This window comes from Manis javanica, chromosome 3, assembly GCF_040802235.1.
Source record: "Manis javanica isolate MJ-LG chromosome 3, MJ_LKY, whole genome shotgun sequence".
Lineage (NCBI taxonomy): Eukaryota > Metazoa > Chordata > Mammalia > Pholidota > Manidae > Manis > Manis javanica.
In genome coordinates this window covers 71,606,924-71,626,385 of record NC_133158.1, presented here as the reverse complement: position 1 = coordinate 71,626,385, position 19,462 = coordinate 71,606,924, and the positions used below count along the sequence as shown (strand labels likewise).

At 34.4% G+C, this 19,462-nt stretch overlaps 1 protein-coding gene across 1 annotated transcript in view; it reads right to left on the bottom strand.

Moving 5' to 3' along the window:
• IFT57 (intraflagellar transport 57) overlaps positions 1–19,462 on the bottom strand; it is a 47,561-nt gene that overhangs the window by 5,375 nt on the left and 22,724 nt on the right. Inside the window, exon 6 of the mRNA XM_017672186.3 lies at positions 17,478–17,600. Coding sequence (XP_017527675.1) covers positions 17,478–17,600 — 123 coding nt within the window. The remainder of the gene's footprint in view (positions 1–17,477; positions 17,601–19,462) is intronic.

The following is a 19,462-nucleotide window of genomic DNA, read 5'->3' as shown; positions in this document are numbered from 1 at the left end:
AACAATTACGTTTTCTAGAAGCAACTTTGGAACCAAGTATCATATATCAAATATTAGTCTGTCCCTTGGAAATTAAAATGGGGGTTCTTTTCTTCAGTAAGACTTTAGGGCCTCTTTCTCAGAAAAGGAAGTCTATAATGATTATTAGACTTTACATATCTTGAGATAAACTTGAGGTACTACTACACTGATCTGAATTAATGTGCATATTTCAAATCTACTCCAACATTTTAACTTCCTACATCTTCAAAATTTTTTGGTTTAAATTATTACTACAGGCAACAATTTTAAGACCTGAGAAATATTCATAGTGAGAGAAAAAATATTGTAAGTTTAAGTAAGCTATAGAATCAGGATATCCCTCAATCATACATACCTGTTTGCACAACCTAATGTTTCACTTTGCCATATACACTATTTTGTGAAGACAAGATCTTGTGAATAGTCCCATTCTACTGATTTCTTAACTTTGAAACGCAGGCTAGTGACTGTAGGGCAAAAAATTCCTTGGGTACTTCACACATGCCAATGATAAAATTTTAACACGCTAAAGCTGCAGCGAATCTCAAAGAATATCTAGTCTCACCTTTATCACTTCACAAATAAGCAAACAGAGGCCGAGTGACAGAAAGGGACACACCCAAGGCTACAAAGGTAGCAGTGCACCTGGATTGGAAGCCTCATGTACTAATGCATTTTGGCAGTTCAGAGTTAATAAAAGGAGCAACTGACTACCTGACACTGGTGAAGGTGCTGGAGCAGAACAAGTCAGCAGTTTCCTTTGTCCTTAAGCATTTTTCTGTCTTGGGAGCAAAAAATAGCTCAGAATACGAGAGCTGGAAAGGACCTTAGGGATCATCTACTCATCCATTTAACAGTCATTTAATGCAATGTTTTCATTTTATAGTTGAGGGGACTGTTCATCATCCATGACTGACTAGGCACATTTGGCAAGGAAACAGCCTCCTCCAACCGAGCCAGTCAACACTGGAACAGTGAGGAGAAACAAATGTTGGCTTCCTGGAACTCAATCAGATATGGGTAGACCTCAAAATGGAAACCTGCTAAAGACTAAGCAAGCATCTTTATGAAAGAAAATGAGCCTGGCAAATATGTTATCAACTTTTTAAAAAGTATTCATACTACCTGATTCCAAAAAGAATTTCAGAAGCTTAATAGACACCAGGCTCAAGTGCTCCTATCAGTTTTTGTCTCTGTCCAAATATATATACAGTTGACTCTGAAGCAATGTGGAGATTAGAGGCACTGATGAAAATCAGTCAAAAACCTGAATATAACTTTCAAGTACCTAAAGGTTAACTACTGATAGCCTACTGTATATACAATGGGTCAATTAACTTCAGATGCAACACAGAAAAGTAGAAAAGGAACAGGAGGGTTGTGGGGTCTAAAAGAAAAAAGAGAGTGAGCAGATGGTGAATTAGCTGCTCTACTGGTCCCAGCCAGGGCTGACACCTGCCTGCAGGTCAATCAGGCTCCTGCTGGGAGGTGTGCACTTAGAAGGCATAAAGGTTTCCTGCCTTCTTCCTCTGAGTTGCCTGACCCAGCCTCGGCTCCTCTGTGCTCTTAGATACAAGCATTTCTTTCTCGTTGCCCAGATAGTAGCTAGTTAGTTCAGATGGTTAGAGTATAATGATAATAAAGCCAAGGTCATAGGTTTGGTCCATGTATAGGCCACTATGTACAACATTTTTTCATTTCTGTTGACCACATCACCCATAAAACCTCTGCCTTACATCCAATTACAGATGCTGCATATTTATTTAAAAAAATATCTGTGTGTAAGTGGACACATGCAGTTCAAACCTGTGTTAAAGGGTCAATCTATACATGTACAAAGACACACACATATATACATTTTATATATATGATTTAAAAAAATCAATTGTAATTGATGTGTTTAAAATAGTTGTGTTCTGCTTTTTCTACCCAGCATTATTTTCTACCCAGCTGGCATTTCAGTGGAATCTTGAAGCATGAGTAGCATTTCAACAGGCTGAAAGGAGTGGGAAAGGAAGGGTATTTCAGGCTGAGAGAGTAAGAAGAATAAGGAAAAAGAGGGAAATACATAGGGAAAAGTAGCCCAGGCTGGATAGAACATAAAACACAAAGTTCTTGGGGTGAGTGGGGAGAATGAAACACATGGAAACACAACTGGAGGGGTGGATTAAATTTGACCAAGGGCTTTAACTAAGGAGTGTGGAACTTACGTGGGTAATGGAGAACTATCAATGATTTCTGGTTTCATTTTAAAGACAAGTCTGTATTTTGAGAAAGTAACAGAGTAAAGGACTGATTAGAAAGGCAACTAACTGAAGGCAGGTAGGAGACCAGTTAAGAAGTTGTGTTATGGTCCCTGTGATAGCTCAGCAGGATTTGAATTAGAGCAGTGCTTCTAAGAATGGAAGGGAAAGGATGGATTCAAGAGACACTGTAGGTACAGACCTGGGGACTGACTAGGGGGAAATGTGGAGTGGCTGAAGTGGAGGTGGGGAAGTAGAGAGATGGTGTCTTGAAGGTTTCTAGCCTTAGGAACAAAGAGGATAGTAATATCAAAGCATGACAAAGAACAGATCTCAGGGAGCCAGAAATACTGAGGATTTGGTTTTGGACTTTTTAATAAGTCAAAACAACATTTGTGTATTCTCATTGCCATTTAAAGTGGAAAGCTAGTAATGATTTATCATTATCTGCCAGGAAAATCTGAATGTTTGTTTTATTAAAATGTAGATGGGCACATTTCCTAATGAACAGTTATAAAAAAAAAAGCCTTAAAAGTGTTTTCACCTTTTAACCCAGCAATTTCACTTCTACAAATTACTCCAAAGGAAATAATTGCAGATACAAAGATTAATGTACAAGTTCTTTGTAAAAATAAAACAGCATAAAACTCTCTAAATATTTAACAGTAGAGAACAGCTTAAACTAATTTTGTAATATTCATTTCCCTACTAAAAATAATGCAGTGTGATACCATGTTTATAAAGCTCAGACCCAAGCAAACCCAGTGGCGCACTGGTAGACACGGCCTACGTGAAGGCACTGCAGCAGCCCCAGCAGCAGCTACTGACAACACTGGAGAACAGAAGGGGCAGTGGCCTGGTAATCTCAAGGGTGTTGTAATGGCCTAGTTCTCAAGTTGTGTAGTGGGCCTATGAGTTTGTTTTATTATTTGGCTGCATAATTATATGTGGATAACATGTGACATATATGTATAGCGTATTAAAATACTGAATTCATGTTTTCAAGGAAATATTTAATAATCATTAAAAAGTCATGTAACAACATGCAGTAAAGTGGAAAAACATTCCCCAAAGAGTATATTCATTAGGTGCCCCATTTAGTAAAACAATATTTGGGCATATTTATATGCCTATGTGTGTGTGCATTAAGACAGGGATTTGAATGCTGGTGTTTAAAATTTCCTCATCCTTCCAAAATTTTCCAAACTTATACAAGAGAATTTTATCATTTTAATCATAAAGGAAAAAAAGTTAAAAATCTTTCTAGATGCCCAAGAATTTCTTGAAAAGCATTTAATTTATAGTAGAAATGTGATTATAGTTTTAATATTTTAAATATATGACAGCAAAAAGGCAAAATACATAGCTTTTAAAAAACTTGACTGACATTGTTAAAAACTTTAAAAAGTTTGTTGTAAAAATGGAGAAAAGATGAGTTTTAATGTGATGGGTAAGAACACTTGGTCCCCAAAATAAGTAACAGTAAAAGGAACTGTTCAACAATGATGGCTATTCTTATATTAGTAGAGAATCCATTAGGTTACTATGCACTTTTATATACCTTTCCTTACTTGAGATTCATAAAGGCTTGAAGTGCTACGTACGTATTCTCCTCCCTTCCTTTTCATCTCTACCCTTTCCTATAAGAGGGTTATGTGATTTCCAGCTGCTTGTGGGCATATGACATGGCCTATGCCAGTACTGTGCCAAAGCTGTAAGAGGCATCCACCAGCTTTCTTGACCTTTCCTTCAGCCATAATAATAGGCATGCCCCACACAGGGGTTATCCTTTCAATCGGGGTCTGGGAGTAAGAAACATGGTACATAGATGGAGTAGACCTGCAGCTGAGCCATACATCAGCAGCCATGTATCTTGAATAAGAATAAATGTATATTTTTATTATTGTAAATCACTGTGATTGGAGGTTGTTTGTACTATAGAAAAACTGACTATATATACACATATTTATAGGAGGAAAACCCAAGAATCAGATAGGTTACATGACCTCTCCAAAGTTCCATGTCTGGAAAATGGAAGGCATTCCCAAACCAGTACATTTTCCACATATATGCTGCTTTTCTTTGTGATAAAGTGAACTACTAAACAGTATCTAAGATAAACCAAGAATTCTTTTTGTTATATATCATTTGAGACTCATGGGTCACTGGAGTTAACTGGTCACCTACCTATTCCAAAGTTTCTAAGCAAGTTCATTGAGTGTCATTTCTCTTTTCTATCAAAGTTGAGTTTTTCACCTAACCTAGCATATTTCCTCTCTGTGGAAATGAGAAGACTAAATATGATACAGTATATCATTTCTTTAGACTTTCTGTCTTTCAAAATCCTTTCACATAAACTCTTATGCCTAATTCTTTCTGTCACTTTTGAGGTAGATAGCAAAGGTATTGTAACTGTAATTCCCTCCCCACTTTGAATTCATTAGCACAAAATCTTATCTCCCTTTTCCAGAAACTGGAGAACTGTGACGATGGGTCTGCAGATGGTGATTCACAGTATACCATAAATCAAAATGTATGAAAAGTGGTTGCAGCTGTTAAAGTGACTGGCAAGACTATATAGATCTCTAGTTTTACTTCAATGGAACAACACCTGAAGGATTCCTTCTGCAAATGCAGAGACATTTTGTTTCTTTGTCTGAATCTCTGATTTAATGCTTAAAGCTCTTTTTTGAAACTGCAAGGGAAAGACTGATGAAACCAACTAGAGATGGCAAATACAACTTGTATCTGTGTTTAAGTTTCACTAATTTATAAAATGTAGTATGTCAAACTCAGTTTTTTTAACCCAAGTTTGAACTTCTTTATGTGTGGGAAGGCAGAGTAAGAAAGGACTCTTGATAGAAAAAGGCCAGGAAGCCACCTTAGTGTATCCTGGGATGTATTTTCCTGGGCTCAGGAAGTCTGTCAGAGCACAGCTGACTCTAGTAGTTCACAGGTCTACAGGACAGGTACCTTTCACTCCAGCCCCTAATGACAGGAGCAGAGCCCCAAGGCTCTGATGTGTATTGAATTACTTTCTATCACAAAAATTTTACTTCTGCCATCTACCCTATCTTTGCCCTCTAACTGATACTCCCTCAATTCTGTTATGAATAATTATTAATGAAATCTTAATTCAGTGTTCTGCTTTGCAGTTTTATTTTAGTGAACACAAAAATATTTCCAAGGGCTCTTATGGTCTCCCTTCATTTAAAGTCCTAGTCTCATTTTTCTCACTAGGCCTTTGTTTCAACTCTGAATTCACTTTCTCCATGGATTTTCAAAATCACTCTGGGGAGGAAATCTGTACCTCCATTTCACAGACTGGGTAACAAATTGAGGTTGTGTGATTTTTACACTGTCAATTATAAAATGAATAGGAACCCCAACATCCTCTCACTTACTTAAAAATTTTCCACTACATCAAGCTTCCTCTTTCATTTCCTTATTGTACCACCCAATTTCAATAAAAAGCACAAGAAACTGTAACAACTCCCAATTCAAGTTTGCACATTAAGTAAGTGTTTCTTAGCTTGGTTATTTTACTAAAGCATAGTTGCTACAAGAGGTTTGCTGCGTCTAATCTGCTATGGACAAACAATAGGGATAACCAACCTTCTCAGAATAATCTCTAAAAAAGGTGTAAGTAAACTCCAAAGAAGGATTTATTGGACACTACTATAAATCAAATATGTGAGTTTTAGTGTATAGTTTTTTGTAATACCTACTTTGGCTACTCTGAAACCTTTTCTTTCTTCTTCCTTGGGTACTGAGTAGTTTCCCAATAATCACATCCATTCTGAGATTTTTTTAATCTAACAATAGTAACTTCAGTGTTAACATTCCAGGAATGTTTAGTATGTGTTGGGCATCATGCTCAGCACTGTCTATACACCATCATATTCAGTTCTCTTAAAAATTACTAAGATGAGAAAATTGAGACATAGCTGCTTTTAATTTTAAGTAGACTGCCCAATCTCACATGGGTAAATCAGTCAGAAAGCCCAAACTTGCAAGGGCCACTGTATCATATCATTTCCCTGATGAAATGATAAAGTATAACTAAAAAACTTAAGGGGGTAATGGCTAAAGGAGACTTTAGTGTTATATCTGAATTTTTACAAGAATATATATTTATATATCAATTACATAATGAAAAAATAAGCTTAAATATTTTAGGATAAATATATGTAAAAACCTTCTCACAAAGAAATATCCAGACCTAGATGGCTTCATTAATAGATTTCCCCAAACATTTAAGAAAGAAGTAACAACAGTATTATATAAATTCTATCAGAGAACAGAAAAAAAAAGGGGAGGAGAGCAATTGTCAACTTGTTTTTGAGGCCTGCAAAGGCATCTAAAAAACAAGAATTATAGGTGAACATCTTTTGTAAATATATACATAAAAATTCTCAACAGAATACCAGCAAATCAAATCTAGTAATATAAAAATAGGGTAGTAAATCACGATTAGTTTCATTTATTCCAAAATGCAAGTCTAGTTTAATACTCAAAACTCAATCAATATAATCCACATAACGAGAGAGAAAAAAGAGCAGATAAATTGTATGACCACCTCAATGGATGAAGAAGAAAACTCATTTGAAAAAATTTAACACCCCTTCATAATAATAACTCTTAGCAGCTAGGAACAAAAGGGAAGCTCCTTAATCTACTAATGAATATTTCTACAAGTCATAAAGCTAACATCATATTTAAGGGCAAAATTGAATTATTAAAAACTTTCCTCCTGCTAATACACTTATATACAACACAGACTATAGAGTTCTTAACAAGTATATCAGGCAAGATAAAGAAGGAAAAGGAAAAGGTATAAGGCTTGTAAAGAAGGAATAAGATTGATGTTATTTGCAGATAATATATAGCATATACCAAAAATGCAAAAGAATCTATAGGCCCTTTATTAAAATGAGTAAGTGAATTTAACAAGTATACTGAGATGTGTGTATGGATACCATTTTCAATAGTATCAAATAACAAAAAATAGATCAATGTAATAAAATTGTGTTCAGATACAGATCCACACATACATGCTCACTTTTTATTGACAAGCAGCACACTATTGGAAGGATAACCTTTGCAATTTACTTGGTCAGTTGCACGTAGGTATAGAAACCAAATAAATCGAGTTCTGCCTCACATCACATGTAAGAATCTATGCTAGATGGATTGCAGATCTCAGTACAAAAGGTAAAACAATAAAATAAAATAAAAGGAGTATAAATTTCTATAACCACTTTCAAAAACTATTTGGCTGGGCCTGCAAAAGTTGAACATTGTGCATATACTATGACCTAGCAATTCCAATCCCAGTAGAAAATCCAGTAGCAATGTGTACATGTTTACCAAAAGAAATGCATAAAAATTTCAAATCAGCATTATTTATAATAGTTTCAGACTATAAACAATTCACATAAACCCAGATGTGGCTACTCTGGAAGGGCATGGCCTTGGAGCAGAAAGGTCTCTGCCACTGAAGGAGAGGACAGCTGGAGACTGTCTACTAACTGTACTCCCTGCCTCTAGGCAACAAGTCCATCTGGACAATTCCTCTTTGTTTCAACTGGAGGGAGAGAGACTGTAGCTGCAGCAGTAGAGAGGTAGGGCCAAGTGTAAGCTACAGTTCAAAAGTCATCAGTCTCAAGATTCCAGTGTGGAATACTCATGTTCCTGTGACATGTTTAATACTTCCACCCATGGTCAATGATAAAATACTTCAGAAATATGATGGCAGGAAATCAGGTTAAGTGAAAGAAGCAGAGAAGACAGCAGTTGCATATGTCTAAATTCACTGCAGCAAATATTTCTGGGACAGGTCAATCATTTATCATGATTTATATGAGCAACATATTTCCCTCCTCCACATAGAACAATTCCTTCCCTAATAATAGAACATTATCTGTATTCTCTTTTTGCCACTTTGCACAAGCAGTTTTGTGATTTCTTCTTGTTCTAATTATTAAATTAACTTTCAGCTTCATGTCTGCTCACATTTGTGCATATATTTGTGTGTGTTTGAGAAACAAAAACAGAAATTGTCCATTAAATTAAATAACTTTTTCATGAGATTGAATTACTTTCCTAATGAAAAATGCCCCTCAGGTTGTGGGATAATTACAGAATGTGGCTTTCCTGAATTTTTAAATGTGACATTTTTCTCTCTCACCTCCAGGAGCTTAAAGTCTTCTGTGGTATAGCCTTGCAGTATGAAAACATGATTTTTCTTCATAAATATTCTCTATAAATATTTTCTTTATAAAGATATAACTTAAGAGGAGTTGAGTATATACGTGTGGTATATGAGGTAAGTGTGAATTTGTTGCAGGAGGCATGGGAATGGGAATCACAATTGCTAGAAATACGTACTTCCTTGGGAAGGTTCCTTTTCTAGATATTCCTCCTGTTGTAGAGAAAGATAAGACAGTATACACAGAGGGTAAGCAAAAGCTATCATAACAATCACTGGTATCCTCACACCTGCCTGTAATTGAACTGAAACTGGGGATCCATAATCTCTAAGTAAAATACTGGTTGGTTAAATAATGACATTTCTAAAGTGCGCTCAGAGATTATCTTACTGACTACCATCTATTTACTAAAGTGTTGTGATAAGTTGATTCAGACTTACTGTTCCTGCTTACTCCATCTACACCTTTCATACGCCCACACAAATCTCTTGTGTGAAGTGTCTGGGCTTAAGAAGTTACAAGCCCAGGGAAGAGATCCAGCCAGGCAGACGGGGAGTGAACGGGGTGGGGAGGAGGGCCTTCTGACAATGTAGGAACATTCTTAGGCCAAATCAGAGTATAAATATTTCACAGGATGCGGAACCATCACAGTGGATAGCTGGAAGAGCTGACTTTGACAGTCTCTCTCAACTTCAAGAATCTACTAATAAAAACTTTGATCTCATAATGATACTCAAAAAACAGAAAAACTAAAGAGCCATTTGCACATTTGAAGAACTAAGTAACATAAATTAAGGACACAGAATCAGATGTGGAATAAAGTCTATGGGGTTAAAATTTGTCCAAATATTAAGACATTTATAATACATAGTTGATGGTGAGAATTACTCTAATATCATTGATGAATCAAGCCAATTAAAAAGTACATAGGGAGGTACATATGACAAATGATTTCTGCTTCAATTCATATTTTATGTTAAGTAATTTAACATTAAATCATACTTTGCAAAAATGAAATATTTAGGCAGTCTAGAAAATTTAATTATAATCAATATGTACTGATTCACTGCTCTCAATCACAAATGTCTATTAGTTAACTCCCCTCTGCAGTGTTTACATAACATGCAGTCTTTTTTAGTTACTTCCTTAAAATCTACTACCACTGTTGATGCTCTTTAGTTAGAGTTGATGGCAATTTCTAAAGCAAAAACACTTGTTCTCCTATTTCAGCTTGTGATACATGAACCCTTTCCCTGATCCAGTTGAAACATTTATCACATTCAGGGTAAATAGGAAGGAAAGCATCATCAACTATCTTTAAACACAGAGCATCCTGCGTGTTCAACAGGACCATGACAGAAGCAGCTAAAAATCTTCCAGTTGCTGAAGGATGGCTGGGTTTTTCTCCATCCTTCTGAGTATTTGTGCACAAAGAATTTTAAGTATAGGATTCCTTCCCACAACCTGGTATCAGTTCATTATCCCATGATGCAAAGGAAAAAAAAAAAAGAAGTTGGTCTTGTGAATACAACTTCAAGTCCACAAAATAATACCATGTTTTAAAAATAATACAAATATCCAAAACAGTGTTCTATTTTGTATAGTCTCCTTCAAAGAAAGCTTGCCTGTAAAAGTCCACCAGTGAATATTTTCCTTCATTCTCTGAGACGATGTGGCAGTTGGATAATCACATAGGCTGCTCTAAAAATGTATGTGTCTTGTTAATTTAGGCAGTTTATTTTGATAGCATTCACCTCTTTTTGATTATAGCAGGTGTTTCAAGGATAAATTTGCTGAAAATTTTATTTTGTTTCAATAACAGCAGCATGTACATTTATGTCCTTACTATATTAAAAAGCATTTATTGTCTGGCAGCAATAGATACAATTACAAACATTTGTGACAGTAATTGGAACTATTACTACTGCATGGAACCTCATGGAGTCCAACTTATTGCCAACTGTATTTATATTTGTTACTGGTAATTGTAAAAGCTAATTTTTCTTATTTGGTGCCTTATTTTTTTAAATTATGTAACTATTTCTCAAGAAAGGGTCTGTCTACCAGAAAATCTATAAGAACTATAAATGTAGTTTTTCCATTATTCAAATAATAGGCAGAATCCCATTTTAATGACTAATATATATATAAAATGTATTCCTGTATCCTAGCTCACAGAATATATTATACTTCATGTTCATGGATGTAAGAATCCTATGACTATAGCCTATCCAACAACCAGAGTACAAGTCTTAAGAAATGCTCTTTTATTCCCAAAATGTAATAATTTATAAATCTCTTTAGGTCAGAAATACACAGAAAGCTAAATTTTAGCACTCTTTTCTTTGCATCCAAACACAGTGATGGCAGAAGGTTAAAGCAGGTTATTCTCTCCACTGTTCTGGAATGAGAAAAAGGCCTTCTATTGCTTCCAGATACATATTTGTCTACTATGGTAGAGAAAGCATACTACAGTACATTTTCTGCAGGATTTGGCTTCCAATTTGAAGAGACTTAGATCTAATATAGCAATTCTCTGGTCCCTCCAGGTTCATTTAAATGGAATTCTATCTGCTGATTAATAAAGGTCTCTCTCCTCCCCCTTACGGTTTTAGCTCTCACAGTGACTAGACAGCCCAAGGGCTTAAGACTATTGCAATGATTCCATCCTTAGCAGATGACTCTTCCCAAAAGGTTTCCTGCTGTGAATTACCCAAGGCAACACCTATATAGTTTATTTACTTTAAAACAAAATCCAATTGCTTGGAGTTGAAATTTAAAGTTTAAGATTCTTTTTTACAACTGTACCCTGAGAAAGTCAGACACTGAAGAACAGGTAAAGATGTAAAAAAGGAGTTCAGTGAATCAAAGGCCTGAAATAATTAGAAACACATGATGTAGTATTTTCAAAACCTAAAAAAAAAAAAATCTCTTTATCTAAATTCTTGTAATGAACCTGAAGATTTACATAATACTAAAGACATTTTGGTGGATTGAAGGGGGTTCCTAGCCAACTATCTTTTAAAATAACAAGGCAGGAAACATTTAATTACAATTTGGAAAAAAATCTAAGTCATTAATCAAAATTTAATTACAATATCCACAGGGCATTAAAGCATGTTAGGACATTTGTTCATTGCATTAAATACCTAATATTAAATCATTATAATATACAATCTTTTAGGAATAAATACTGTATAATTGAAGAAAAGAGCCTATGTTAGGTTTAGTTGAAAACTGATTTCACACTTTCTGTTCTTATTTCTGGGGAACAGGAATGAATATTATTAATATTTACTTGGTTTTATTATGACAAAAACCCTTGACTTAAAAATCAATCTCCTGATAAAGACTAATAAGATTGATCATTTTAAGGAGCTATTTTCCCTAGGTTCAATTAATGAAGGTGAGAGACTGAATATGCAAATAGACAACAGACAATGGCCAGACCGTTATACAAAATAGAATACTGACCCACAACCTGCTGTAGCAACTAGTCCAGGAAGTCAAACCACAACCTTTGTAGCAATCAGTAAAAAACGGTCAGGACTTAGTAACTGCCACCTTCCCCAGTTTTTGCTTCGCACGGGGCACCTGACTCACTTCTAATGCAGGAACAATCAGACAAAGGCAAGCATCCTCCCTAACCAATTATATACAAGATCCTGCTTCTAGTTAGCTTGCTTCCAAAATTCCTATAATATCTGAAGTCTTCTTTTTTCCCCCCAAAAAAGAGAAGTTTTTTGCTTCTCTGCCAAACGCAAGTGATGGTGGCTGACTCCCTTGCTACAGCAAGCTCTGAATTAATAGCCCTCACTTGTTCTCTTTTAAATGGTCTCTGTTTAATTTAATAAAATCAAAGCTTGCTTTTTTTAACAGTAAAAAGAAAACTCAGAAAGGTACAATGTTTCTCAAGAAACAGCACTATTTACTTAGCTATTAATAAAAAACATACAGAAAGTGAAATTTAAGTGAATATGTATCCACATCTTCTAGTCCCCCAGAAATATGAGACATGTAGAATTCTTCAGAAGCTCAACTTCAACAACTATTATTCAACTCAGCCACTGTCAACTGATTTACTTAAAGGTTAAAAAATATATTACTATTATAGAATTAAACATATTTCAATTATGTAGGAAAATACTGCCTTTTAATAACTGTCACACAGTACCCTGGAGAAGAGCCCCTCACACATATTGAAAAAAGATAACAGCAGTTAGAACCTACAACCTGTATGCTCTTGCAGTAATGAGTAATTACACAAGGTTTCTGAATCTAATTTTCTATTTAATCTTCCTTTCTCCTTTCTGCTTTCCATGTTTTGCCTTTCAAATGGACCTTCACCTTCAACAACCACTTGTTTCTATAGAATGACTCACTGGCAGATTTCATTTCTTGCTATTGATCTGTGTTCCTGGATCGTATTCTTAGGCTTGCCCATATTCTAACCACCAGCTCTTGCATGTCTCTGCCCTGTCATTCCTCCACCCAGATCCTAGATCTCCTGGTTTGACTGCAATCTGCTGAGGTTGGCCAACCCATCTCTACTACCTGGCACTCAGCTGGGGATTGATGGTAACCTTCCAGCACTACAGACAGTCATCTAAAGTTATTGCTTAAAATTTTTCAGGATGTGTAAAAATGCTCATGATGTAATATTTTAAAGAAAGGTATAATCTCAACTGTATACATACAAGCCCACAGAAATAGTGGTCAACAAATATTAAGTGATTCTTTTGGCATCATTCTAAGTGCTTAAGATATATTATTTCATTTAGTCCTTTTAATAATCCTTTTAATAATGAAGCATTTTACAGATGCATAAACGGAGGCACAGAGTGGCTGAGAAACTTACCCTCAGAGTCCAACAGCTAAAAAGTGTTAAATCCCAGATTTGTACTCAAGCAACCTGGATTCAGAATTTGTGCCTTTGAACAGAAAGCTATACTGTCACTAATCGAATAGGCAAGAGCCTAGGCTGCAGGTTCAAATATTCTGTCACTTACTAGGCAAAGGCAAGTTACTTGTTTCAGTTTCCTCACCTATAATAAAAGGTACCTGCATCTCACAGGGTGGTGGAAAGGATTAAATGAGTTAGTATATATGAAGTGCTAACAACAGCATTTGGTATACGGTAAACATGTAGTAAATGTCAATTATTACTACTATTATTATCAGATCTACTTTTACTAGGGAAAAAAGCTAGAAATATTTACCAAAGTGATATTTATATGAACCTAATTATACCTCCATGTAAGAATAAAAGGCTGATGTTTATAAATATTCCCTTAAATAATGGAAGCACTAGTGTAGAAATTCTGTAAATTCTTCCTGAATACTGACAGAACACAATACTATCACTATAGCAATATTATAATAATAATTAATGCTTATTAGACATTATATGTCAGACACTGTTGTTGGTGCTTTACAACTCCTCTTGTGAGGTAAGTAATATAATTAATCTTGTTCTACAGATGAAGAAAAGGAAGAACAGAGAGGTATAATAGCTTGCCCTTGGTCACACAGTTAAATGGTACTAAATATACACTCTGGGTGCCAAGGGAAGGTGGGTGGGACTTTACATGAGATAGCTAGCTTCTAACAGTACACTGACTTCCCCCCCCACCAACTTTGAAGTATTGCTTCCATATCATTTGTATAATTAAAAACAAAATTGTTTTTTAAAAAGGCTCAGAGATTAAGATAATTTTTGGCTATTTATAGATTTAAGTTTCGTCTGATTATAATTACAGATGCTTGCTCTTAGTTTTAAATTCCATCAAAATAGTTATGTAACACTTGTGGGTAGGTCTAGTAAGAACAACAACAAAAAAAGATAAAAAAACACAGCAGAAGAAGAAAGGGTAAGAAATACAAAGATTATAAAAATAAGGAAAGAAAGAACAAAAAGCACAAGAAATAAAGTCAGTGTACCAACAATAATTGCAGACACATTTATTAGGTAGCACTGATGCCTACTCTCGTTTGGGTATCCTCAGACTACCCTTCTAAGTAATTGATGCCTGAGCCTTATTCACTTGGACAGAACTGAGGCACTGACTAGAATGGTATTACCTAGGATTTGGCTGAATTTACTGACTCTTGGCAGAATTTCTGACTGCATTTTTAGACACATTATTCCAATTTGGGACAGATCTGAGTTGACTTCTGGATATATTACTACTCTAGAATTAATCACCAGGAACATTCTCTATAACCAGCTCTAAAAAGGGAACTACTAATATAGTCCATTCAAGCTAGCATATCACAAGAATCTTTTATCTTTGTAGTGGAACATAGTATTTATATTTTTGGCAACACATTTATTTTCCCAATTGTAATTTGTTTAAGCTAATATTAAAATTTGTTTGCATTCTTTGAGAACTGACAACAGTAACAAGTGGTGCTAGAAACAGGAATAAACTAGCTTAGCAATAAAAACTTGACTAGAACATCATGGAGACTATACAAAATAAAATAGTAGTATATGATAGGAGCTCAACAAAGCTCCTATATATACACACACAGAGCAGAAAAAGAGATCTACTTTTTTTGTAACTCCCTGCTAGGAAGCATCTAAGGAATAAATGGAACTTGAAAGAAACAAAGGAAAATAAATATCTGATCCAGTGCCAAATAAATATGGGACTTATTTACTACTAACCCAAGGCCATTTTAAAGAAATTTATAATAGACTTAAATAATGGAGGCCCTTTATTACTTATCTCCGACACCCCAATGCTACCTAAAAATCAATTCTATCAGTGATCAGTAAAACACACTGATCTAAAAATAATTGATTCCTTTTCCCTTCACCTCAAACACAAAGTTAAAAATCTCTAAATGCTCTAAAGAAACACCTGTGTTGAGTGAATTGTTATTGCTTGGAACAAAAGGAAAAGAGAGGCTTTGGTTTCAATAGAGTCAGGAGTCAAGGAAGAATGAGATCAACTATGACGCTGGTCAACCTCTTCTGCTGAAGGAGGAGAATGAGTCTGTGAGAAACCTCATATGTAACCAGATGACTTTACTTTTATTTCTGAGACATGAAAAACATTTCCCTATTCATTAGCACCTGATTTTCTCAAATCATTGTATAATTTTATTTTTCTTAAGTGATTAAAGAATTGACCCTAAAGCTGTATTCCCATTTGTGACATCTGAAATACTTAGAAGAGGAGTGTGAAATATACAAAGAACAAATGGTCTAGAGAATAATTTTGAAAAAGCAATAAAATATGACTTTAAGTCAGTGTGTTTTACCACAAAAATCTAAATTCAAGAGATACTGACATATTCTAAAAAATACCAAAAAACCTTCCACAAAAACAAAACCACTTTAGCTGACACTGGAATGTTGCCTCTAGAACCTGACTGTGTAAGTAATTTGGCACAGTGTAGCCTCATAAGAACAAGGCTGGCAATGTGTGGCATGAGACTAGAGTCCAACTTTCAATTAACTGATTCATCCCCAAATCAAGAAAACATTGATTCTCTAAGAATTTAGGATTTTGATTACTACAATATTGGTTTGTAATAGAATTTGATTAGCATTTAGTTTTGTAAAATTGTATATGTTAGCAATTACATTTATATTCTTTATTTATTCAGTTACTTCTATTATGTGGAAATCAATGACAGTAATCAAAAAACCACCTTTGTGTGGTCCTATTCGATTCTAAGATGTTTGATTTTAAGAGTTTACTTAGCTTGAAAGTAAACAAATTAAACTTGCTTGCTTGTGGGATTAAGATGTACTTGAGAGTTCCCAACTACACAATTATTTTAACATGTCATTCTAACTAGAATCACTGTAATAGTAATTTTTAATTTTATTTAAAGAATTTGTTCAGTCAAATCTAATGAATCAGAAATTACATTTTTACAAAAAATTATGACTTCCAGCAGAAATCTAATCAGTGATAAAATACTTAGTAATATATTTATATATAAGGGATATGTAAACAAAGAATTCACCCCCAGTGCAGTCAAATAATAGCTGTCCTCCATAATGACTGCGTAAATTTACGGTAAACAGGTTGCAGTCTTTGTCCATTTGCCTTAAAGCTCATTCCACAGCTGTTCTCAGTCTAGTAAGATCTCTACTGTCCTTACCTTATTCTAGGACTGCCCTACTAGCGTAGGCTACTTTTTACCTTCTCTAGGATACAGTTCTACAAACCCAAATCCAGACATTCTAAGAATAAATTAGTTTCCAAGGCACTCTGAAAATAGCAATCTTTCTAGAGCTTCTCCTTTGAGGGCAGACACAGGACTACATTTTCAGAGTTGACAACCTTCTCTGGAACCTTGTTCTGTAGTGCTGGGACTTGTCTCCAGCCTCCAAGGATTAAAATCCTTTAATATCTTTACCTAGATCTCTCTCCAGCCCCTTCTGTAAAGATTACAGTACTAATGAGAATAGTACTGCCTAGTCACCTATTAGTTTGTTCTTCAGTTCTTAGTTACACATTATAGGTAAACAGGAATCAGGAACTGGATTAAACGGGCCAGTTCAACCAACCCAAATCGTACTGCATTATGATTTATTGATTACTTCCCAACATTTAATCATGTACTGAGTAGATTATGTGAGTCAACCTCCAGGACACCTTCTGTTTTAACATCCAGCAGAGTTCTAAACCATCTTCTAACTCTAATCAGTTGGTATCTAATGGAATTCCAATTTCATTCACTATTCACCTAAACAAAATATGTTTTCTAAGAACATTTATCAAAATGTATTGAGAAAAGACCCCTCAATCCCAGGGAAACATGATGTTCAAATCATTTTAAAGATCTATTCCTTGCTTTTTGCACTATATTAACATTATTTACTTATCAATAACAATGTTAAATCTCTACTAAGACAAAAACACCGGAAACTGAATCCTACTGTCTGTCCTTCAATCATCTGTATAATTGGGAGTACCCTTGACCCTGTAGTTGACTTATAAACGCCTATTTGAACAAAGTTATGTTCTCTCTTCCATACCTTGTTGTCAGTCCTAACCGTGACTTTCAGTTGTGGTAGTACACGTTCCACTTCTAGACTCCATTCCGCAGCATCTGTTGTGGATTCCAAAATATCTTCTTGTTTGGCAGACTCGCTCATATCCTAAGAAAGGAAAGATATCACAAGATTGAGAGTTTATAAAAAGAAATGGTAAAATTTTGAGGCATTTTAGCAGCACAGTGAAATTTATATCAAGTACGGTACTGTTAAAATTATAGTGGCAGAAGAAATTCTTTTCTGTCCTATCCATGTTGAAAGAAAACAGTGCATCAACCTGGTAGAGCTGCAAAATAAGCATTTTTAAAAAGAAGTAAATCTATGATTCAACTAATTTTACAAAGAACAATGATTTTGAGATATTAGAGTGTACTCAATGGAAATACTATCAAATGGACAAGCTATTTAGGAATGTTAATTTTTAACAGTAAAGGAGATACACACATACACACACGTTTGGTTAGAAAACTCTTAGTTTGAATTTATTGAAATACAAACCCAAAAATCTGAAAGACAAAAAGAGGTAAGATCTCAGAAGCAAGTGGCTCATTAATTTCCTGTCCATAATTAAAGTGATATTTTGGTTGGTTAAACTATAACATAGTTTAAAAATGTGATTTAATACAGACCTATTTAAACTTAGAGGTGGGAGCCTTTCACATTTTAGCCTTAAGTATGTACGGATCTGAAAATGTAAAGAATATAAAATTAATGATTTAAAGACAAAGCCTAACACATTAATTTTGGTAGCAACTTTTCCTTTTAAGCTTCCTCGGTAAAAAGTACATGAAAATGTAAGGGAAAAAATATAAAAATTGACCAATGTAGAAAAAAAAGAGCCAAGAGACATAAACAGTCAAATATAATGTATGAAATTTATGTGGATTCTAATTTAATTTGCAAAATGATTTTTTTTAGATAATCAGGATATATTGAATGTGGAAGAGCATTAGATGATATTAAGGAATTATTATTAATTTTATAGGTATGATAATAGTAGTTGTGTTTAAATTTTGGTCAAATTTATGTTAAATATTAGTGGTTATTAAATTTATAGGTATGCTAAAGGTGGTTATGTTTAAATTTTATTGGCATGATAATGGTATTTATGTTTTTAAAAAAGACCTTATAAATTAGAGATAAATGCTGAAATATTTACAGGTGAATTGACATGACATCTGAAATTCACTTTAAAATACTAAGGGGCAAAGAAAAAAAGGCAGGGGCTTTAGAGGAAACATGATTGACAAAATGTTAACTGTTGAACCATGTATATTACCTTATTCTAATTTGTGCATGTTTGAAACATCCATAATACAAAACTTAAAAAGACTATATAAACAACCTCACGGTGAAATTACATTATCGATGTCAACTTATGTCACTGAAAGACATTTCTTAGATGAAAGCTCATTAGACTAGGGTTTCTAATCCAGCCTAACACTAAGTACAATGATAAATTTATATTGAAATTTTTGGTGGGAGCTTGAGGTCTTTAGGGGCTTTGTACTCACTCCCTGCGTTCTAATGACATAAGAAAGCCTCTCTCTCCTATGTCCTAGCTCATATTAGCAAGTCCTAAACAAACTCAGAGCCTTAAAAGTAGCATACATTGCTTTTTGATCAGAAATTTAGGGGGCTACATAATTCTAACCATACAATTAGAGGACAGATAACTAATATCGATTACATTTTATAATATATAATTAGAAATTATTGTTACATTCTATTTAAAAAAACAGAAGTTCAAATAATACATGGATTATATTTTATAATATGTAATTGGAAATTATTCAATTACATTCTATTTAAAAAAACAAGTTTAAATATGAGCATTAATTTAAGTAAAATGTAACAACTCTAAGTGAAAAGTGATGTTCAAGATTCATTCACTTTAATGTTTAAACATTGTATTGAGTACTTAATAGAATGTTATATATGTCCATGTAAATTGAATCCAGGGAAGC